Source organism: Myxocyprinus asiaticus, chromosome 25 (assembly GCF_019703515.2).
Source record: "Myxocyprinus asiaticus isolate MX2 ecotype Aquarium Trade chromosome 25, UBuf_Myxa_2, whole genome shotgun sequence".
Taxonomy (NCBI): domain Eukaryota; kingdom Metazoa; phylum Chordata; class Actinopteri; order Cypriniformes; family Catostomidae; genus Myxocyprinus; species Myxocyprinus asiaticus.
In genome coordinates, this window is record NC_059368.1 from 3,678,291 (window position 1) to 3,701,999 (window position 23,709).

At 39.0% G+C, this 23,709-nt stretch overlaps 1 protein-coding gene across 9 annotated transcripts; it reads right to left on the minus strand.

The window, feature by feature from the left end:
* Positions 1-180: 180 nt before the first annotated feature.
* Positions 181-22,904, minus strand: LOC127415548 (homeobox-containing protein 1-like). 9 transcript variants are annotated; one of them, XR_007892964.1, is made up of 11 exons: positions 22,757-22,904; positions 12,607-13,104; positions 10,234-10,319; positions 8,283-8,393; positions 7,542-7,695; positions 7,302-7,384; positions 7,116-7,211; positions 6,503-6,612; positions 5,814-5,897; positions 3,855-4,269; positions 181-1,116 (listed from the first exon to the last, which is right to left on the minus strand). XR_007892964.1 is itself a non-coding variant. In XM_051654327.1 (10 exons), exons 2-10 carry the CDS (start codon positions 13,101-13,103, stop codon positions 4,114-4,116), a joined length of 1,359 nt encoding a protein of 452 aa, XP_051510287.1. In that variant the 5' UTR covers position 13,104; positions 22,757-22,904; the 3' UTR covers positions 181-4,113. The 9 variants fall into 9 exon arrangements, 8 of the variants coding, with proteins under 8 accessions (XP_051510287.1, XP_051510288.1, XP_051510286.1 ...); XM_051654327.1 differs by having other exon boundaries at positions 181-4,269; positions 6,503-6,594; XM_051654328.1 differs by having other exon boundaries at positions 181-4,257; positions 6,503-6,597.
* Between the last annotated feature and the right edge of the window lie 805 nt (positions 22,905-23,709).

Consider the following 23,709-nt stretch of genomic DNA (forward strand, 5'->3'; position numbering starts at 1 on the left):
CAAAGAAACTGTACAAAAATGTTCATATATATACTATAGTTTAATTACAGAACAGTCTACTGTCCAAAAAAGGCACTGAATTCTTAAATGGGAGATGGTTCAGAACAAAAGTCATCAAAAAGCAACAGAATTATTTGATTAAAAATTATCTTTAAATTCATATTTACTGTATTATATCTATTTATACAGTTGCTTTTATAAGCCAAGAGATTTTTGTGTATAGACATAAGAAAATGCACCCCCTTTAAGATATGGGTTCACAGAATAAAAACGTCCGTTGGTCTGGATATAAACACTTAAGACAAGGTAACGAGTCATTCTAAGTATAATATGTCTCTTTGAGATTAATACTTGAAGAGATACTGTCGTTTGGCACATTCTTTCTAGTAGAGAGGCTACAAAATACAAATAATTTCCTTTAGTTCCTTCCTTATTTATTGCATGCTTGTTTTCCACTTTACTTTGTACAAACTAAAATACACTTGTAAGACAATTAAAACCCGGTTCAGTTAATTTGGGGGTGAACTATCCCTTTAAGAGGCTCCAATAAAATAGAGTGAAGGGGGTGCTTTGTTTTCACAAATGTATATAAATCAGACACACTTCAGGAGACTGCTCTGAACAAAAACAGCAAAACGATTGAATAAAAAAAAAAGACAAATGTCATTACATAAATATCAATTGAACATTTGTACACAGGAAAATAGAGGAAGGACACATAAAATCATTGAGTGAATAAAGGTTTCCAAGAACCTTTTTACAATAAAATGAGCTACATTTTGGAAACAAGCTTATGTCAGATGAGAGTTAAGATGCTCTCGAAGCAATGTAGCAGCAGAAAGGAAATCTTTGTCAGTCTCTCTTTAACAATTAACACTGTGCAATTGTAACTTTTTCACAATAATAATTAAAAAAGCATCATATGGACACAGAGTTCTGATGCCCTGGTTGGAAAAAAACAACAGTGAGCTTGCACGTTTACTCTGTGTTAATTCTGACCGCTGCCATCTGGAGCTAAAATCTCTGAGGAATGATATTTCGCGCTGATGTCACAGCTTAAAACAACTGTACGAGAACAGGTCCTTAGGTCTTGACTGAGATGTTGCATGCAAATGTCTGAATAAAAAAATGCAAAAGTTAAATAAATAGAAACATAAGAATAACATTTACATAATTTAACTTTGGGTAACTCTGGTCATTTAAGATTTTTTTTAAATAAAAAGGAAACTAGCTATTTACGAATTGGAAGTCTATCACTGCGGGTTAATTTAGAGTCCAGGAGACTTTAGCTTTTGCATGGGATAACTTTACACACTTTGGCTGTTATAAAACCACGTCTTTCAAGCTTTACGTAAAACATTATAATTCAGTTTCCCCCTTTGTTCATGAATCCCATTTCAAATCAGAGTATGCTTTAATTGAGTGAATCTCATTTAAACACGTCCGAGACACATTGCACCCCAAAATTTTAAAAAATATTATATTTAAATATTAATATATTTACTAGGACTCTCATTTCAAATTCTTAAAAATGTAATGCAATTAATCATGCCCTCTGACCACATAAAGGAATTTTCCTACCATTGGAGCAATTCAAGCTATTTACTAGTTGATACCACTTCATGTTTTTATTCGTCTGAGTCAGCAGGGGGCAGTAAGCGCAACTCCAGCTGTACAGGCAACCAACCACAGCAGGCAGCTCAAGATGAGGATGCGCTGTTGCGTTCAAATACAGCGACTCCAAAAGCATCCATCTTGACACATGCACATAGACACGTCTTTAGAAAAACACATCGTCAAAGACAGATTGACGAATACAGTTGGAAAATGGATTGCTGTGGACTGTAGACCAATGATAGGCTTATGTTCAATAATATGGAAATAAGCAATATATTGCCTTCTAAAGCAACTTTTTGTATTGTTTTATCAAAGCTTTACTTGTCTGCCACAATAATGTAATGTATATTCTAATTATTATATTTATTATATATTTGGGTGTTTTCTCTGCATATATTGATATGTGATTTTAATCGATTGGCAACCCTATATATATATATATATATATACACACCGATCAGCCACAATGTTAAAAGCACCTGAATAATATTGTGTAGGTCCCCCTCATGCCACCAAAACAGCACCAACCCGCATCTCAGAATAGCATTCAGAGATGATGTTCTTCTCACCACAATTGTACAGAGTGGTTATCTGAGTTACCGTAGACTTTGTCAGTTCGAACCAGTCTGGCCATTCTCTGTTGACCTCTCTCATCAACAAGGTGTTTCCGTCCACAGAACTGCCACTCACTGGATGATTTTTATTTTTGGCACCATTCGGAGTAAATTCTAGAGACTGTTGTGTGTGAAAATCCCAGGAGATCAGCAGTTACAGAAATAGAATAACACAATATTAGGCAGGTTGTGGCTGATTGGTGTGTATATATACACAGTATATTGCATTATCTATTTTGTATGTAGATTATGTGCTTTGTGACATTATTTTCATGACAATTAGGCTTTGTTCACAGCAGGAAAAATCTGATTTTCTCTTGAATCTGATCTTTTTAAGACTGACTGTTCTAACTCCAAGTTATATGAGGACAGATCAGATTTTTTTTCTGTGCAGACTGCAGTTGTGTTCGCTAGCATGTACACATTCATTGATTTAGTAATGATGCAAACTTGCGTATGTTCATTTGTCAGTGTTTAGCAATTTATGTTTTATGTTTTTCATGAGGGCATTATCCAAATATGAACACGTTCATCACGGACAACGGCTTAAAAACAGGAGAGGTGCCATATGCAAAGTTTGTTGATGTTAGAGTTTACACCCGTTTAGTTTTAGCTAGGACGTCCCATTTCTTGGCCATAATTATGACGTCTCATAGGGGACGTCTATTGTCCTGTATTTTAGCGGGCAGCAAAATGTCCCTTATTGAAGGCTTTGTGTCTAGTATTGAAGCATAAAAGTGTCAAACAGTGAGAATCTTAAAGGGGACCCCTGTCCTGTGTTGAAATACTCAAAATGCTCAAGCGTCCCGTATTCGTGTGAGATATTCAATACTGTAACAGTATAAGGATGAGCGAGGAGGAGGCGGGAACCAGCTGAACAGTCAACATAAAGGTTAAATGAACTTAAAACAACATAAAACAAACAAACAGACACACATGCAGCGTGGCAGTGTGCGTCTCTCTCTCTCTCGAACTGGCGCCTCCGGCTCGTCTTTATCCCCCTCCCGGCTGATTAGCCCGATTCCGCCCTCCTCTTCGTCACAAATACCTTATCGCGTTGTGCTGGCTCACAGCCATTGTGTTACCACACCTTACTGCATCTCGAGTCGTATAGGCCAAAAAAGTTGGATTTTTTTTTGCTTCTGTGAACACAGCCTTAAGCACCCCCCCCATAATGAAAGTTTTGAACATTACAGTAAGAGGTTGGTCAGGGAAAATGTGCTTAATTGTCAAAAAAGTAATGCTGTGATCCAAAAAAATCTAGAAATTCTTTGTGCAAAATATAATTTCACGTTTCTTTTGATTTAGTGGGGTAATGTGACTCAGTCATGTTCTTGACAGGTTCCTTTGATTTAGCCACCAACTGCAGTTTGATAAAAAGACTTCTAAGAGAAAATGGAAACTTCAAACCAGGCACCGAGAACATTTGTTGTGAAAATGAAAGTTCTGAGATGTGTCGCTCCATTATGGATTCCAGAGCAACAAACTACAACTTTAACATATGAAAATCTCGATATTAGCCTCACCTGTTTCCTAAAATACGGCTACAGCCTGAGAACAATGAATATGTTTACTGAAGCACACAGACAGGAAGCACATAAAACATTATACAAGTTACTGAACTGGAATGAGGTACGAGGTTCAGGTCAGCTTCTGAGTTCTGCAAGGTTTTCGGAGAGACTTAAAGACGTTCTTGTAAAGAGCATGTGTAATGTGACTCTGGCTTTTACGTTTAGTGGTTCAGCAGGAGTGTAGTTTGCGGGTGATATTCCATTCAAAAAGCTTGAGACAGAGCGTTGTTTTGGTCATCGAGACTGTACACCTCTGGCCCAATACACACCACTGCAAACACACTCACACACCCCTATCCTCTTCATCTCCCTCAGTCATCGTCCAGTGCCTCTGTTTTGATCTCACTGGCCACACCTCCTGGGCGGGACAGGGCGAGGATGCTGTGATTGACAGCTGCCATCTCCACAGCGAGAGAGATGGGGTCTTGGTGGTCTGCGTGATTGGCACCGTCATCCTTGAAGGGAAACTAGAATTTAGAGGGATCGTTCACCAGAAATACAATCAAGTCATGGTGGAATTTTGTAGAGTCAGAGAGTCGAATCTCTGTGTTGACATTACTTAATTAAGGTAATTCCAGCAAGATGAGAATTCAACAATTCAATGGCTAAGTCTGGGCTAACATTGCTTACAGCAGTTTTGACATGGAAAATGTGGCATTTAATGCTTGGCGTTTTGTCAGCTGACATCTGGTTTGGACACAATGCAAGCTTCACCTATTAAAAACTTTGTGTAAGTCTTAGGGCGCTTACACACTAGGGAAAGCTCAGGCGGAGCGTTTGACACATGGGAGTGTGAAAGGTCCATTTTGTAAGGCGTGTACTAGAGGCAGGAGGTGGTTCAGTTTGAAAACAAGCAGCCATCGCTGATTGAGATGGCTATCTAAAATTAAACTTTTCCACAATGTACTATTAAACACAGAAAAACTTCTCCAGACTCTTGCTCTAAAATTACTATCTTTTTAGCCTGACAGTGAAAAATAATAAAGGACAGGCAATGAATACACCGCATGTATGAGTTTGTCCGCCATGTTTTTCTAATTTCACAGCAAATCTAGTCCCGCCTCTCCCAGATTCCCAGGCCAACGCATGCCTTACGTCAGAGTGCATTGCAGAAAAGTTGAAATGCTCTCAACTTTTGGTAGCACGACGAAGCCTCGTTATCGCAAACTGCGTTTTCTCTCTCCGTCCTTCACACCATCCGCATCGTTCTCTAACGCAGCATAAACTCTAGTGTGTAAGCGCCCTTAAAGAAATATTCCCAGTTCAATACAAGTTAAGTACAGTCAAACGAATGTGCCATTATGCTGAATAGAAACACAAAAAATATTTGACTCGTCCATTATTTTTCCGCTCTGTAGGTCCATACTATGCAAGTGAATGGTGAGTAAAACTTTGAAGCTCGAAAAAGCACAAAGGCAGCATAAACGTAATCCATACGACTCCAGTGATTTAATCCATGTCTTTTGAAGTGATCCAGTTTGTTTTTGGTGAGAAAAGAACAAAATGTATCTCCTTTTTCACTATAAATCTTGACAGCAGTCTCCTTGGCAATCATGATTTCAAGCTCGATTACAGAGCTCTGTGCATGCCTCAAGCACTAGGAAGTGTAATCGAGCTTGAAATCATGATTGTGCCTAGAACCTGCGATGGCAAGATTTATAGTGAAAAAGGAGTTACATTTTTGTCTGTTCTCACCCAAAACCGACTGGATCCCTTCTGAAGACATTAATTAAACTACTGCAGTCGAATGGATTACTTTAATGCTGACTTTATCTCCTTTTTGGATATTGAAAGTCCTGGTCACCATTCACTTGCATTGTTTGGACCTACAGTGCTGAGATAATCTTCTAAAAATCTTCATTTGTGTTCTGCAGAAGACAGTCACACACATCTGGGATGACATGAGGGTGAGTAACTGATGAGAGAATTTTCATTTTGGGTGAAATATTCCTTTAACTTGTATTGAATCCAGAAGGTTCTTTTAATCTAAATGAATTTTTCATGTGTATACCTGTGTCGGTGAGGTGGGTTCTAGTCGGTAGTAACCAAAGGGTCTGTTCACACCTCTCTTTTCAAAATAGGAAACATCACAACCCTGTTATGGAGATGAGCTCGATCAGTAGAGTCCAAGAGAATCTGATCCAAATATCATCTATAATTCACAGTTAAGGCCTATTCATACCAATAAGACTTTTTTGCTAATTTTCTGCACAAAAAGATAAAGAAAAACAAATCTGTACTTGTATGTGAATGACCTAAGCACGATTCACTTTTGTTCATGTATGTAAACTTTTCTGAGAGAGACAAAAATTTGTGTTCACTGAGCCTCAAGCAAAATGAGCGAATTTGTGCAAATGCTTCATAAAACCATTCTTATGTACATTGGTGCATGCAAATGGTTTATTGAAAGATTTACACGCTAATTTGTTATGCTTGTAAAAAATGACGCCCAGTGTGAATAGTTCGTTTTCATCTTCAATTCACGCTGTTCAGGGTTATTATAGTTATTTTACTCTCCTTTTTATTTTTGTTTTTGTAATATTTTCCATTAACGATAACCTTGGTGCCTCTTTGTCACATCGTCTTGGTGTGAATAGGCTTTAAGACCAATAAATGATGAGCAATGGTCTCGATACCATCATTTGGATTCTTTCCTATTTTATTAATAGTATGTAAATTATGCTTATTTTAATCACTCACCTGCTCGTTGTAATCATTAGCGTCGACGTCGTCACTGTTGGAGTGTCCTCCAGGACTCTGCACATCTATTCCGTGATTCTCCAAAATTGTGGCTTCTTGGAAAAAAGACCCTGTCATGAAACATCTGAAGCTCTTTAAAAACCACTACCACACCAAACCAACATTCACAAACCGTCTGCTGCCAGTAATCCTCTCACTGATTAGGATAAGTTTGTGGATAAAATAATGTTAAATGTGTCTTAATATACACTCACCGACTGCTTTATTAGGTACATCTGTACACCTACTCATTTATGTGATTATTTAATCAGCCAATCGTGTGGCAGCAGTGCAATGCATAAAATCATTCAGATACGGGTCAGGAGCTTCAGTTAGTGTTCACATCAACCATAAGAATGGGGAAAAAATGTGATCTCAGTGATTTGGACTGTGGCATGATTGTTGGTGCCAGATGGGCGGGTTTGAGTATTTCTGTAACTGCTGATCTCCTGGGACTTTCATGCACAACAGTCTCTAGAATTTAGTGATCAGTAGTTCTTAGGTGTACAGGTGTACCTAATAAAGTGGTCGGTGAGTGTATATCACTGTAATGAAAGGGGAGGAATCACGGTACCAATATTGGCTCGCCTCTTGATCTCTTTGCGTCGGTTGGCAAACCAGTTGTACACTTTTAAGGACGTGACTCTCTCCAAGTCAGACAACTTCTTTCCTAGAAAAGAAAAACAAGATTAAAAGGTCAGAATAATGACAAAATTGCAACTTTAAAATGTCCAGATGTAGTAACACCAGCATTTTCTACCTGGTTTTTGAATGACGGCATTGCAGGCGTTGGCGATCTCCTCTCGTTTGGCTTCATCTGGATATTGATTATCACTAAAATAACTGAGAAGAGAAAAACATTTGTTGCAAAATGTATATGATAAGATTTATTGTTCTAGCACTAAAATCTGATTCAGTGAGCCCTGTTTAAAGCAGTCATACAGGTTTGACTGTTTTGCGTCTCTCCTTTTTTCTTTACTCTTTTCTGTCTCTGTCTGACCTCTCCATCACAGCGAGACATTCCTTCCTCCAGGTGAATCGACTGCCTCTGCGTAGACGGAAGCTGCCGGGGGTGGAGCATATAGGGGGTGGGGTTTGACGCCACTCCAACTCATCCAAAGATATAGGGGTGGCCCGCATGTTTAATGTGGCACCTGAAAACAAAATATGAACTTTTTAATCATTTACCCTGTAATCTGATGCAAAATGATTGATCAGTAAAGATCTGCTGTCCTATGGTTAATTCTAAACAAGCACATCCACACCACACAAAGCTACTGTATGGCTTCAGAAGATGTGAAATATAGTGCACGAGTCATATGGATGACTTTTACCATAGATTAATGGTGATTTTTTTTGGCATTTTGGAGCTTGACAGTTTCTGTCCCCGTTTGCTTTCATTATTTAGAAAAGAGTGGCAAGGATATTCTTTAAAAACTGACCTTTTGTGTTGCACAGAAGAAAGCCGTACAGGTTTGGAACAACATGAGGGTGAGTAAAGAATGAAAGAATCCCCCCCCCTTCCGTCAAGTAAATACTTAGTTCACTTCAATAAAGAATTAAAACGAATCAGTGAATCACTGATTCACTAAAATGAATCTGCCTTTTCAGCTAAAGCAGACATGTTATCGGATATTTCTTTTCAAAGATTTGTGCTTTGATGTCAAGCTCAGTTACTAAAATCATATGCCTATACTTTCTATCTCACACACAAACATGAACACAAATTTAATATAAATACCAGGCGTGGCCTTCTCGAGCTGGTACCAGCGGTAAAAAGCTCGTTTCTTCTGTTCACTGAGATCTGAACCCTGCTGGAGAAGCCAATGAGAGATTCGGCTCTGACTGATACCTGAGAGAGGGAACATAATTCTTTTAAGAATGGATGACTTGTATTAATTCCTCTTCAGAAAATTGTGTTATTTGATCTGTCAAGTTGTCATCCTTTTAGTGGTGGGACTAGTATTCTAGTAATAATTAGAATACACATTTTTAATATTCTCTGAACCTCTTGTTAAATGCACTTTGCGGACACTTGCGTCATGTCTTTCTGGTGTATCATGTGAAAGTTTACCAGCTTTGGTTGATCGTGACAGGAGCTGAAATAATGAAATTAACTTTGCATATAAGTGAAGTAATTGACTTTAGAAAACTAACCTCATGTTAACATATAATGTATCGAAAGTCTTGTAACCTTCTAAAATGTATTCTGGTGCAATGCACTAATTTCCACAGACTTCCATTGTAAGTACATTCCTGCAAACACAATTTTTCCATAGCAGGTCACAAATGCTGTCCATTAGGCTTGGGATTGATGCCTTTTTCACACATCGATAATCAGAATAGTTTCCCGATGCTACTCGTTGCATAATAGTTTTTGTTCTTCATACATATTTCTCAACATAACTTTGGTAAAGTGTGAGCAGCAGTTTCATACACTAACCTGCAAACTTATCAACATCACTTTTGTTCACTCTTGAAGTATAAAAACTTTCGGAACTGTTGTGTGTATGGTGACTAGATTAAAAACTTTGGACTGCCACCTGCATCGTATCAATGCATCCTTCAGTATTAAGTACAGTAAATGTTATGTCACCCCCTTGTGGTCTCCCATAGCTATTACGCCAGACTATATTAAACGAAAGACCAACTGACAGTGTATTGGAAAGCACACAAATCAGGCTTCAAATGTAAATGTTGGCTAATGCAGATGCTTCAAAAATGTATCGAGAAAATAACATGTCGGTCAATAATCGATGTAGCAATATTTTATGACATTCCATACCATCCATAAGCTTAACTTATATTGAACATTCCTTTATGATAGAAATCTGCTAGAAGGTTAGATTCAGAAGAGTAGACAGACTAAAACACTGGAATGAGGGCCTGGGTAGCTCAGCGAGTATTGACGTTGACTACCACCCCTGGAGTCACAAGTTCAAATCCAGGGTGTGCTGAGTGACTCCAGCCAGGTCTCCTAAGCAACCAAATTGGCCTGGTTGCTAGGGAGGATAGAGTCACATGGGGTAACCTCCATGTGGTCACGATTACGTGGTTCTTGCTCTCAATGGGGCATGTGGTAAGTTGTGCGTGGATCACGGAGAGTAGCATGAGCCTCCACATGCTGCGAGTCACGTGATAAGATGCATGGATTGACTGTCTCAGAAGTGGAGGCAACTAAGACTTGTCCTCTGCCACCCGGATTGAGGTGAGTAACCGCGCCACCACGAGGACCTAGTAAGTAGTGGGAATTGGGCATTACAAAATTGGGGAGAAAAGGGGATGAAAAAAAAACACTGGAATGGACTGTTCTCATATTTCTGGGTTTGGAATGCGGAAGTAAACCATAGCACGTTATACTTAAATAATGGTGAAAGGGAGACCACTGCAAATATATATCTTTTTTTTGTTTCCATTTGCTCCAACAGCAAAAGACAAAATCCATTGTTACGTATCCACAACTTTCCAAAAGATGTAAAAACAGAGAGAGACGGATTACAGGGGTCAGAAGAGAGAAAGATGCCCAAATTTACCGTCACTGGCTCAGCAGCTGTGATTACTAGTATTTTAAATGAATGCAGTGATAAAAATTGAAAATAAAGTTAGCAAGATTTACGCTGCTAAATTGAATTGAAAATGTCTCATCACAGTCTGGTCTATAGAACTGCTGTCATCAGAGTGAGATGACTGACCTGTGACCTGAGCCACTACGGCCTGTGAGATGCGTCTGTTGCCCAGGAAAGCCTTGATTTCCTCCTTCACCAGAGTACTGTCCCGCCTGCACACATAAAAGGACGCAAACATGACAGCTGCAATTTAATATGACAACCATCATGTCATATGTGAACATTCAGTTATCTTGCTTGTAGAATGAGTCTCTTAAAGCTACACTTATAGTGTGAATTGATCAGACACGATGCATCAAGACACGGTGTGCCAGGTTTGATGTAAATGGTACCAAACATCTTTGGCTCTTGCCTGTGTCGTAACCGAACAAGAAGCTCCAAATTTGAATGTGTGTATATGTGTGAAAAATAACTTACATTTCAGTCTGTTACTCACACAAAACTATCGTATGGCTTTAAAATGGCAACACAGTAACTGCCTTGGAATATAGCACACAAATCATATAAACAACGTTTATGTTGATTTTTTTTTTTTTTTATTTATTCCTTTTTGGAGCTTGACAGCCCCTGGTCACTGTTTGCTTTTGCTGTATGGAAAATGCTCATAAATACTTTTCAAAATTTCTAATTTTGTGTTTCATTTGAAGTAAACCAACACCTGAACAAAAGTTGTAGACGTCCACACCAAATACTGAAAGGGCTTATATTTCCAAGTAGCTTTGGTGTGTAAACTCAAAAAAATCATACTATAGTCCAAAAGAGAGGTGAAGCTCGCACACAATGTGTAGAAAAAGTCTTACAATTGTTTAGTTTACTGAGAGGCCAAAAAGTAAGCTACCTTAACTTAAACTTAATTTGAAGTTCAAGAAGTATCCTCAGTTTAGGTTTTAATTCCACATGTGTTCGCCAATTTCATTGTCTTCAGCGGACGTTTTACTCCACTGTAAGACTTTCTTGTGACGCTCAGTAGGTGGTGGTACTGCACCATAACCTGGATTGCTAACCGGCAATAAACATAAAGAAGAAGAAATACTTTCGGGTTCAAGTTATGTCGGAATGATCGTTTTTACGAGTTGTGTGCATATGAATGGAACCACAAAGTTGTAATTACGAGTGGAAAACTTGGGATTTTCTTTGAGCCTCGTTTTTTCGAGTTGGGGGTGTGTTGATTTAAGAATCTTGTCGGAAGCAAATTGTTGTAGGTAATAATTTAGTTTTACTTGAGGATTTTGAATGTGCAGTTTAGTTTTCATGCATTGTTTTGTACTGTTAATAAAGAATAATGGGGGCCTGGGTAGCTCAGCAAGTAAAGACGCTGACTACCACATCTGGAGTCGCAAGTTCGAATCCAGGGTGTGCTGAGTGACTCTAGTCAGGCTTCCTAAGCAACCAAATGGCCCGGTTGCTAGGGTGGGTAGAGTCACGTTGGGTTAACCTCCTCGTGGTCGCCATAATGTGGTTCTCGCTCTCGGTGGGGCGTGTGGTGAGTTGTGCGTGGATGCCACGGAGAACAGCGTGAGCCTTCACACACGCTAGGTCTCCGCGGTAACGCACTCAACAAGCCACGTGATAAGATGCGTGGATTGACGTCTCAGACGCAGAGGCAACTGAGATTCATCCTCCACCACCCGGATTGAGGCGAGTCACTACGCCACCTCGAGGACTTTGGGAATTGGGCATTCCAAAGAAAAGGGGAGAAAATCCAAATACATAAATAAAAGAATAATGATAAAACTTGAAAATGATGGTGAAAATAAGGCTTATTTTGCTGGTTTATGCAGCGACAAGTGTTTGCAACAAAACTAATTTCCCATAATTATGTGTTTGATAGATTAGATTAGCATTAATTACACACCTAATGCGTTGCTTTGCTCTTCATTTTGTTGCATTGGTGCTAAAAAAGCTTCCTGCCTTCACTAGTAAGTGAAAAAAAAACAAAGAAATATGACATTGCAAAACAGTTCCGCTCTTTCCGAATAAAATCACTTCACATCGCATTCACAATTTCCGAGAGGACTTGAACGCACCATTTCTTACCTGTGACAGCGCTATGGATCATGGAAAAATTTTACCTAAATACTACATAAATAAACAGCACTGGTGTTGATGTCAGAGTTGTGTTCCATCAATATCTGATATCTTTCTGATTTTCTGACTGTGATTGAATTCACTAGTTGTGTGTATAACTTTGTCAAACTGCTTGCATTTTTGGCAACACGTACCTGATCTGATCAACTAGATGTAGAAAATAGCCTAAATATCGAAAATTACTAAACATTTTTCTATAAATTTCAAATTCATTTTATCGCCCAGCCCTAACATTTTGTGAGTAAATGATGATAGGAATTTTTATTTTGGTGCAAACGATTTCTTAAAAAAATGACAGAAACCTTCTAAAATGTCAGTTTGGATTGCCCTTGAATTTTGACCAACACTGACCTCATAAGCTCCTCCACTTTGTCGTCTACATCCAGGTCATCTTCTGATCCCTCCAGTCCGTACGATCTCACGACCGCTGCGCTATTCATCGGGTAACGGTTCGGAGACAGCTTCCCATTGGGCATCGCTGCCAAAGTGTCCCGCCCATTCTGCACCATGGCGACCAGAGAGACCGGCGAGGGTAAGATCGTGGGCGGGGAAGTGGCATAACTGTTGCTAGGAGATGGCGATAAGTTAGCGTGGAACTGCGTCTGTGTCGCCGTGCTGGCTTTGTTAGGGTTATTTGAGGTGGGTGTAGTACTGGAGGTGGTACTGTTGGCGGCGCTAGAGTCCGACGGGCCACGCCGGCCGAATTTGTCACCATGCTCACGGTCAAGGCGCTCCAGGGTGTCCAGGGCATGCAGGATCTCGGCTTTGGTCATACCAGTACGCCGCAGTCTCTGGAGAAGATCGATCTGCTCGATGGTGAAACGAGGCTCATCGGTGTAGTGAGACATTCTGATGGGGGACACAAACAACGATTATTAAACACGTGATATTTTGCGGCCTAAAACACATTTGCAGAGTCACATCAATGACTGTTTATTGACAATTTTCATGAATACTGCAAAGGTTGGAAAAAAGTGAATAAAAAGTGACAAGGAACCTTTTCAGACGTCTTGGTTCCGGAAGTGTTTTTCCTATTCGTTTATTTCCATAGGGATTTCATAAAATCTTTCATAAAATGAGTTCTAAGCCATGAACCAAACCAACCAGCAACGAGGTGAATTTACAACATTACACACTTTAATTTTTTGTGAAAAAGTATTTAAAAATCAGCCAAAAAGACAAAGGTAAAAGGCCTAACTACGATCCCGTATTTCAGTGACATAATACAATGATGTAGGCTATTCGAATTAAAAATGATGGAAAAATAAATAATTACTGATTTAAAGTTGTCGATTATAAGTATAGAAACAAAATATTTTAAGTGTATTGCAAAATATTCAGATATATGCAAATATATAAGTAGTTTGAGAGTGTATGACTTGATTATGTCATTCACGGTGCGTCATGCGAGTAGGCAGTCGCTGCAGAGCACTTTTGGCGCACTTTGTGTGACTCTCTGATTGGTGGATCTTTCTCTTCAGGATTCACGAGTTCCTTTTTCACTTGTTCCTGCTGGAGCTCAACAAGTGCTTCTGTGAATGCAGTTTGCTTGTGAGCTATTTAATAATGATTTTTTAATTATACCTCATCTTATAACTGCATTATTATTAGGACACATATGCCAGACGGAATCTGAGAAGCTGCCAGTGCGAATGATAATAAAGACAATTTCTCAGCACGCACCGGTTTCCCTTTGCCATGTTGCTTGTGAAACTGCATATACTGTACACAAAATCTGCCAAACCACTCACTCTGCATCATTCTTAACTGCTGAATCAAGTTTGTTGTCTTACAACATTCGGTCAGTGTTCGCACTAGAGGTCTGCATGGGCCTTAAAATGAAACCCGACCCATACCAGAGACCGTGTGGCCCGACCCTACCCGGCCAGAACCCGAAATTGCTTACTATCCAATTTCTTCTCCTAGCAAGTACTGTTGCAATAGGCTATACACTGCGTGCCCAATTATTAAGCAAGTGCGTGTTCTGATCTTATTATTTCCATGCACATTTTCCAACTCCAGACCATATAAACTTGAATGCTTATTGGATTCAATCATTTTCAGGTGATATGTATTTGTGTAATGAGGGAGGGTGTGGCGAAAGTGACTAACACCTTAAATCAAGGTGTGCATAATTATTAGGCAGCTTCATTTCCTCAGGTAAAATGGGCCAAAAAAGAGATTTGACTGACACTGAAAAGTCAAATATTGTAAAATGCCTTTCAACTGAGGTGCAAAAAAATGCATGGAGAAGAAAAGGCGCAAATTAACTGCAAAAGACTTGAGAAGAATTAAACGTGAAGCTACCAGGAACCCATTATCCTCCAATGCTACCATATTCCAGAACGGCAACCTACCTGGAGTGTCCAGAAGTACAAGGTGCCAAGTGCTCAGAGACATGGCCAAGGTCAAGAAGGCTGAAACACGACCACCACTGAATATATTCACAAGTTGATGCGTCAAGACTGGGCAAAGAAATATCTGAAGACAGATTTTTCAAAGGTTTTATGGACAGATGAAGTGAGAGTGACTCTTGATGGACCAGATGGATGAGCCCGTGGCTGGATCACTAATGGACACAGGGCACCACATCGAGTCAGGTGCCAGCAAAGTGGAGGAGGGGTACTGGTATGTGCTGCTATCATTAAGGATGAGGTAGTTGGACCTTTTTAAGTGAAGATGGACTGAAACTCAACTCTCAAACCTACTGCCAGTTTCTGGAAAGTACTTTCTTCAAGCAGTGGTACAGGAAGAAGTCCTCAAAAGGCCATGATCTTTATGCAGGACAATGCTCCATCACATGCATCCAAGTACTCCACTGCTTGGCTAGCCAGCAAGGGCCTCAAAGATGCCCAAATAATGACTTGGCCCCCTTAAAATACAATTTGCCTAATAATTGGGCACGCAGTGTATTTTATGTAAGCATATAGGCAACATTCATAACAGTATTGAAACAGTAAACATAGTTTTATCAAAAAGCATTGTCTTGCCGTATATGCGCTGAAACTTCACCTGGTGCAGAACAATCTGGAATAATATGAAACAATGCAACAGTCCCCTCTATGCAGCCTGAACTTGTTTAGAATGTTGAATCTTTGTGACAACTGCACTAAAAACCAAAGAATCTAGACGCAGCGCAAAGAATGAAACAGAGCGCAGGTGTCTCAACATGTGTTTTTAAAAATGTGAAGTTCTTTTTAACTTGACATGTTGTTTAAAATATGCCGGTCTTGCGCGAGATGCTGAAGAAAAAGCGAGATGCGGTGCAAATGTCAAAGACATTCGTCCAGCATGTGTTTAAACAATGGGAAAACAGAACAGACGTGGGCAAAAACACAACCAGTGTGAACTGCACTTACAAGTTTGGTAAGCTTGTACATTTTTTTCATTAAATTGCAAACCCGAAGTCCTATTTGAAAAACTGACCCGAATTTGGCCCGAAATCCATCGGGTTCTCGGGTCCCGTTAGGCCCGGGTCGGGTTGCAGACCTCTAGTTCACACCAGTGATGAAATGACAGTGATGCTGAAGAAAGGAGACGCGTGTCTTTTGCGACATGGGCGACCGGTTTATGTGATAGGCAAGATTATGAGACCAACGATCCCATAGGTCATAGGATGTGAATATTGGCCGATACCAATTGGTGGCCGATCGATCGGAGAATTCCTAAAGCATTTAGCATTGGTAAACAACCTCAAGAGCTCACGGTAGGCCTGCCTTTAAAGGTTTGTAAGTTAGCGTTCAAAATCCCCTATGGAAAAATGAATGGGACTTTTAGCTCTGGAACCAGACTTAATTCCAGCGTACTGCATACTAGGGATGGACAAAGTAGTGAAAAATTATTAAGCCCTCAATATTCCTCTCGATATTGATGTATTTGTTCTTAACTGGTTAAGAATTATGAGTTTTTCAAATCAGAGGATCCGTCATTGTGACCAGAAGATTCGAAATGTTTAAATGCAAAAAGTAAAATACATTTAAAAAAATCTAGCTTAATAAATAAGCATGGCACGTTTTCCACACTGAGTGCATTTACATGCACATAATACACTGATAACTATCAAAAATCAGCTTATTTGAAAAACAGACAACTTAAGAAACCCCTCGTTTACATAAGTTTTGAAATCATTAGATTATTCTATGATTTTGACATCAAAATGTAAACAGTCATGTGCACAACACTGGATAAGCCGGTAAGAATGCTAGTAAAGGTGTTTGCATACAACGCAAAATTGAGGTAATGGGCAAAAATCTACATGTGCCGATCATTTTTTAATGACCTTACCGTGATAAAAGAAAGCCACTTAAGATGTTTACATTACACGTTGTTGTCTTATTAAAGGGATAGTTCACCCAAAAATGGAAATTCTCTCATCGTTTACTCACCCTCATGCCATCCCAGATGTGCATGACTTCCTTTCTTCTGCAGAACACAAATGAAGATTTTTAAAAGAATATTTCAGCTCTGTATTTCCATTCAATGCAAGTGAATGGTGACCAGAACTTTGAAGCTCCAAAAAGCACATAAAGGCAGCATAAAAGTAATCCATTCGACTCCAGTAGTTTAATCAATGTCTTCTGAAGTGATCCAGTTGGTTTTGGGTGAGAACAGACCGAAATGTAACTCCTTTTTCATTGTAGATCTTGCTACTGTAGTCTCAAGGCACGATTATGATTTCAATCTCGATTACACTTCCTAGTGTTTGACGCATGCGCAGACCTCAAGATGGCGCTATAGGAAGTGTAATCGAGCTTGAAATCATGATCGCCAAGGAGACTGCTGTCTGTTCTCACCCAAAACCAACAGGATCGTTTCAGAAGACATTGATTTAACCACTGGAGTTGAATGGATTACTTTTATGCTGCCTTTATGTGCTTTTTGGAGCTTCAAAGGTCTGGACACCATTAACTTGCATTGAAATGACCTACAGAGCTGAGATATTCTCCTAAAAATCTTTGTCTGTGTTCTGCAGAATAAATAAAGTCATACACATCTGGGATGGCATGAGGGTGAGTAAATGATGAGAGAATTTTCATTTTTGGGTCAACTATCCCTTTAAGTACAGCCTAGTTGGTGTAATATTGCGCTCACCGTTTTAAAAGAAAAACTGGTTTTATACTGTACATTTTTGCAAATGTAGTAAGTTTAGTTATTCCATGCATACAAAAACATGCATACTGTTGACAGTATACATGCAGCATGCTATTTTATTTCAAGAAAAGTAGCTAGTATGCAATTCTGAACATATCCAGAATTCACCCAAAGATGTCACTTCTTAGCGCTTAGTGCAATTGAAAATATAAATCATACATATATTTAAGAGCACCGCCATCTCATGGAAAAAAGTGTGAAGTTATGATGATAAAAGCATATTCCCTTTCATCTGACCTACTTACAATTCTGTTTATCCAAGACGGCTTTCATCAACAAGGCGAGAGCAATTACTTTCACTGTTGTCAAGGAAACCATACCGCCCCTATGACAGATGAGGATGTAGTTTATATAACTCCAGAACAGCTCACAAATATGGAGCATGTTTTCTTAATCGAGAGCACATGGTTTTATATTAAGCTAGTGGTTATACACAACACAAGCAGGTCAGTCGTACTGATATCAGGTGGTAATAGATAACTAGCCAACCAGGTTACATTTTAATCATGTTCTCATGTTACTGTTTGGTGAAAAGAAGTGTATGTGAGTGGTAAAGAAATTAAATAGATTTTAAATTTTTCAAAGAGAAAAACCCCAATGTAAATCTATAAGACTTTTTCGCCTGTTTTATTAACCGTCAGATGAAAATTTGAAAAGGAATGTTACGGGTTCAATACAAGTTTAGCTCAATTAACAGCTTTTGTGGCATAATGTTGACTACCACAAAAAATCATTTTGACCCATCCCTCCTTTATTAAAGAAAGCGGTTACACTAAGGCACTTACAACGGAAGTAAATGGGGCCAATCCATAAACGCTAAAATACACACTGTTTCAAAAGTTCAGCCACAAGACATAATCATTATTCATGTTAACATTTTATTGTGATAAAATCACTTACTTTGTAAAATTAAATCCAATACTGGAATTGCAGGGTGTCGTTGTCATGCAACGAAATTGAATTATTTGATAACTTTACACAAATATGGTCAGTAGGTTTCTGAGTTTCCATCCAACTACTTTTATGCACATTTTGAAATTGTGTTTATCCCCTATATTGATGACCTCCCCATTGCCTAAAATACAGAGTCTGGGGCAAAATGAAATTTGAGTGCCCAATACATCACACATAAAACTCTGAACCTTCAACCAAAATTCTTGGATCTTAACACATCACCAAAAAACATGGGTAGTGTCTCCATCTTCTGATTGGCATCGCCAGCAGGTGGGTGTGTCTTTAAGACCAGGCCTATACAATCTAGAGGGTGTCCAATAGAATCGGAGGCATTTCTAGAAGAAGACTTGACATTTTTTATAATCCAAGCCCACATTCCCTCCTCCAATACCAAGTTTAAATCTTTCTCCCATAATCTCTTGATAGAAGTTAAAGCTCCGTCCCCCAGACTCTGAATTAGCAGGGAGTAATACACTGATGCCTCATGACCTTTTCCAAAAGCAGTAATCATCTCACCCAGAGTATCTGCCGCTTTAGGGGTGTATGCTACTCCCAAAAATAATACAGAGCAGGTGGTGCAGCTGTAAATACCAATAGAACTGAGATCTGGGAATCCCAAAATGTTGAACCAAATTTTCAAAAGATCTCAACACTCCACTGTCATATAGGTCACCGAGCTTCTTAACCTCCCTTCCAATCCACTCTGACCAGCAGAAAGGGGACTTATTAATACATAATTTTGTGTTCAGCCACCACCCCTGGAAAATCCTCTTCCCTTCTTATCGCAGCTGCTAATGGTTCCAGGGCAAGACAGAACAATAATGGGGAAAGAGGGCAACCCTGCCGGGTGCCCCTATCCAGAGTAAAATAATCTGAAATTAATCTATCCGTTTGTACCGCCACTACCGAGTGTCTATAAAGTAACTTAATCCATCCAATGAAAGTATTTCCGAACCCGTATATTTCCAAAACCTAATCCCATAATCCCATTCTACCATATCAAATGCCTTTTCGGCATCAAGTGAGATGGCAGCGGCTGGAGTCTGATCATTCGCCACTGACCACATGATATTGATGAAACGCCTGATGTTATCAGAAGAGCTATGGCCCTGAATAAAACCCACCTGATCTATATGTATAAGAGATGTCATAACTTTACTTAATCGATTAGCCAAAATTTTTGACAATATTTTAACATCTGTCTGGATCAGGGACATTGGATGGTAACTCTTACACTCGTTTGGATCTTTGTCTTTTTTAAGAATCAGACTGATCTGTGCTTGCGTCATGGTTGGCAGAAGCTTTCCATTCTTTAATGATTCCGTATAAACTTCTAACAAAAGTGGAGCCAGTTCTGTAGCATAAGATTTAAAAAACTCAGCGGCAAAACCATCTGGCCCCGGAGCCTTTCCTGTAGGCAAGGCCTTAATTACCTTACCAAGCTCCTCCAAGGTTATCTCAGAATCAAGATAATTTTTTTGCTCAGCCGTCAGTTTAGGAAAACAAGACAAAAACACTTGATAATAATAGGATTTTTTGCAGTGAATTTTTTACTGAATTAAACTTAATAAAAAGTGTTTTTTTCCTTTAATTCAGAAAGATGATTTTGTCCTGTTTGTTGTTAGTAAGCACGTTTAATACAACCTTTTAAGTCGGGGCACAAGCTGAATAGTCGGTTAAGAGTAATGATTAATCGTTGCAATAATCGTCGAATAATCATTCTAATAATCAGATTAATTGATTATCAAAATAATCATTAGTTGCAGCCCTAATTGTAAGTGCTTCTCTGTAACTGCAAATTGTAATTTGTTTTATTTAAAAGAGAGATGAGACAAAAATCAACATTATGCCCCAAGTGCTATTGGTTGAGCTTAACTTATATTAAACCCGGAACTTTCCTTTAAGTCTGATCACTTAGAAAAGTAAAAGTGCACCTTTAAGAAGTGGTTTGAGGTTATCGTACATGTCTTAGCACAAACGGGGTGATTTACTAAATGTAATGCTTAGAGTTAGGGCTTTGTTCAAATCCCTAACCCTAAGTATGAGCAAAAGTATTAGTGACGATGATGCTTGTCTTAGCAAACACCACTAATTAAAACTGTATGTTACCGCTCCCAAAAATATGAGCTGAAAAGCAGCTTAATAACAGACTAGTGACCCAGAGGCTGTGGCAACTAAGTAACTCCTATAACCAAACCATCCCAGCAATGCTGTTAGTTTCTGTTTGCTGTAAAATTTTCCTGCTGGTTTGTGGCAGGCTATGCATTTTCCATTATTCCTGATTTATTATATTTACACTGGTTAACCGTTAACCATACACCACAGGAATAAAAACATTCAGCACTGAAAAAAGGCTCGGCTGGCTCCTCAGATCATCTTTATGAAAGTCTGTCATAGGAACATGGCAGCCACTGCGGGATTTCTAAAAATACATCACTGTAGGGCTACGACAGAAGCATAAGTTGACAAAAGCGCAAGTGTGTGCAAAGACAGAGATATGAGAGAGAGAGAAAACACTGTCGCCATCATAAAAGGCACTAATGTCACACATTTAAAATCTAGTGAACGCAATCCTTCAGCGATGAATTTAATCGTTCCGTTCATAATTTAACGTGCACGGGAGTTATGACCCAATGCAGCCCTGCTCACGTGATGCTTTTAAACACATAAAACCAGCATTGTAGCATTAAATACTGCAGGCGCTCACTGCAGGGCTCTTTATGAGGGCACAGCTGCAGAGAGACTGCAAGTCAAGGGTGCAGTTTGCTGCGCCATGCACATGCATCAGCTCATCTGAATCCAATTTCACAAAGATATTATTGCAAATTCAACATTACACTTGCACACATACATGCAGGTGAAATGGGATCAGCAACAGCTTCAAACGATATTACACATGACCAATATTTTATAGCATATATTACATATATACACCAATATTGTATAGTTTATTACATCTGTATTAATATTTATATCTGATAAAACTCTGATTGAGAATTTTACATGCTTTAAGCACCACCAAAATATTGCAATAGATGGATAACTTTTTAGTACTTTTGATATGGGGAAAAAAAAAATAATAATAGAAATTGTCATTTTGGTACAGGAAAAATATATATATACAGTTTAAACCCTCCATTAAGCCTTCATGTTACTAATTCCAATTTCAACCCAATCAAACTAACACGATAGCTGAAAAACGCTAATATTGACCGTTACCAGATTTTTTTCTTTTCCCTCGCCGAATATTGTGCATCTCTACTTTTGGTCTCTATAAACTTCATCTACTTGAGGTTTCAATTTTGGATAAAGATTTATAGTTTGGCACAGGTATTCACTCCATTAGTCTCTGCTTACAGTGTGCATTTAACCCTGTACACCCACAAGCCCAAAAGGTCACTATCTATCAATGCATTTTAATAGCTTCCTTGATTATGTATTCATATAAGCATTACTAGAGACTTCCAGAGTTTAAATGAGCTTCAATACATAACCTTAACGTGCATTAAAGTATGTAACCTAGTAGGAGGAAATATTTATCTGTGCATGACACATTTCAGGTAAATTATTTGAATGCTCCTCACATCTTCTGACAGATCCTGTAAATTCAAGCTATGAGTGCAGATCAGAAAGACCATATTCATACTGTATACTGCAGCAGACTCATGATCAATGAGGATTATTCACAAACCAGATTAATTTAACTTCATGTAAAGGGCCTTCACTGATCTCTGAGTCAGTCAAAGCCCAAATTGTGTTTGAAATATGAATATTTTCTAAACGCATGTCATATGATATTGGTATAAGCACAGATCAACGCCCCTCATGTTCATTCGTGCATGCAAAATAAACTGCACATCCAGCAAAAGACGCGATACACATCATGCATAAGAAAACTAAAGATATGGCATTACATATTTATTCATAATACATGACTGAAATCACACAGATGGAGAGTTTAAACCCATTTCACCAAGTTTTGCATGACTCATGTGTCATCATGACCTCTGCAAACAGCCACCATAAAACTTTTAAATAACAGCACACAAGCATATGCACAGAAACCTCTGAAGCATAATTCACATGATTACTGATGACTATTCCTTAATAAATATGATTTATATTCATAAATACATTAATAAACTCACGAGTTTAGCACTTTCGTACAGGGTTAACTGGCTCAAAACCTCAATAACTGCTTATTATATTTACCTATTAACTATCTAGACAGGTAAACAAGACACAAGTTGAATATGTCGATTAATATTATACCGCGAAGCGCGTTTTTATACAGATAAACAAAAAAATCAACTGAATTATCTTGTCGGCTAGTTAGCTTAGCACGAGCTTACAACTAAACACTGACACTCCTCTGAAATAAAATGATATTTTTTACCTGGAATGAGGAAAATGCACAATATCTGAGCGCAGCCGATCATTTAATGCGCTCTGTCAGGTGATAAAGATGATATTTGGTGTGATGTTGTGAGAAAGACTCGCCCTGACTGTCTTTGTCTGACTGACAGCAGCCGCGCTGACGTCACGCCGCACGCCCCACAGACTCATGGGAAATGTAGTTCAAAAGCAATGTTTCTCTGTGTGTAAATTGATTTATTTTTCTCCCCGGTATATGCGATGAACAGTTTATTTTCCAGGCAGCTAAAGTGAGAGAAAGCAGGGTATGGAAACATAAAGGGGGAGGTGTGCATGACACCCTGTTTTCATAAATCTATTTTACTGAGTGTTTAATGAAGTGCGCTTTAATAAAAGTGACATTCCTCCACTGTGAAAGCTTCTGAGGGCTTATTCACAGCAGCGCCATATTTGTTTTTGACGGGAATGACAACGAGGCTGTCAGAGATCGACGTACATTCTCTTCAATCAATGGGCTGTACTGCAAATTAAAGTGTTTAAAGTGGCGCTGCTGTGAATGAGGTCTATAGAACTCACCGTACACATTTTATGTCATTTTTATTGGAAATCTTGTTTGGAATAGACCTTATTCACAGCAGCGCCATCTTTGATGGGATTTTTGACGGGAATGACAACAAGGCTTTGAGGGAAAGACGTACAGTCTCTTCAATGGGCTGATGTTGATTTGATGTTAATTTTAAACCCAGAAGACAAGGGAGCCTGGGTAGCTCAGCAACCACACCTGGAGTCGCAAGTTTGAATCCAGGGCGTGTTGAGTGACTCCAGTCAGGCTTCCTAAGCAACTAATTGGCCCAGTTGCTAGGGTGGGTAGAGTCACATTGGGTTAACCTCCTCGTGGTGGCCATAATGTGTGTTGTGTGTGTTTATGCCGCAGAGAATAGCATGAGCCTCCACACACGCTACGTCTCCGCGGTA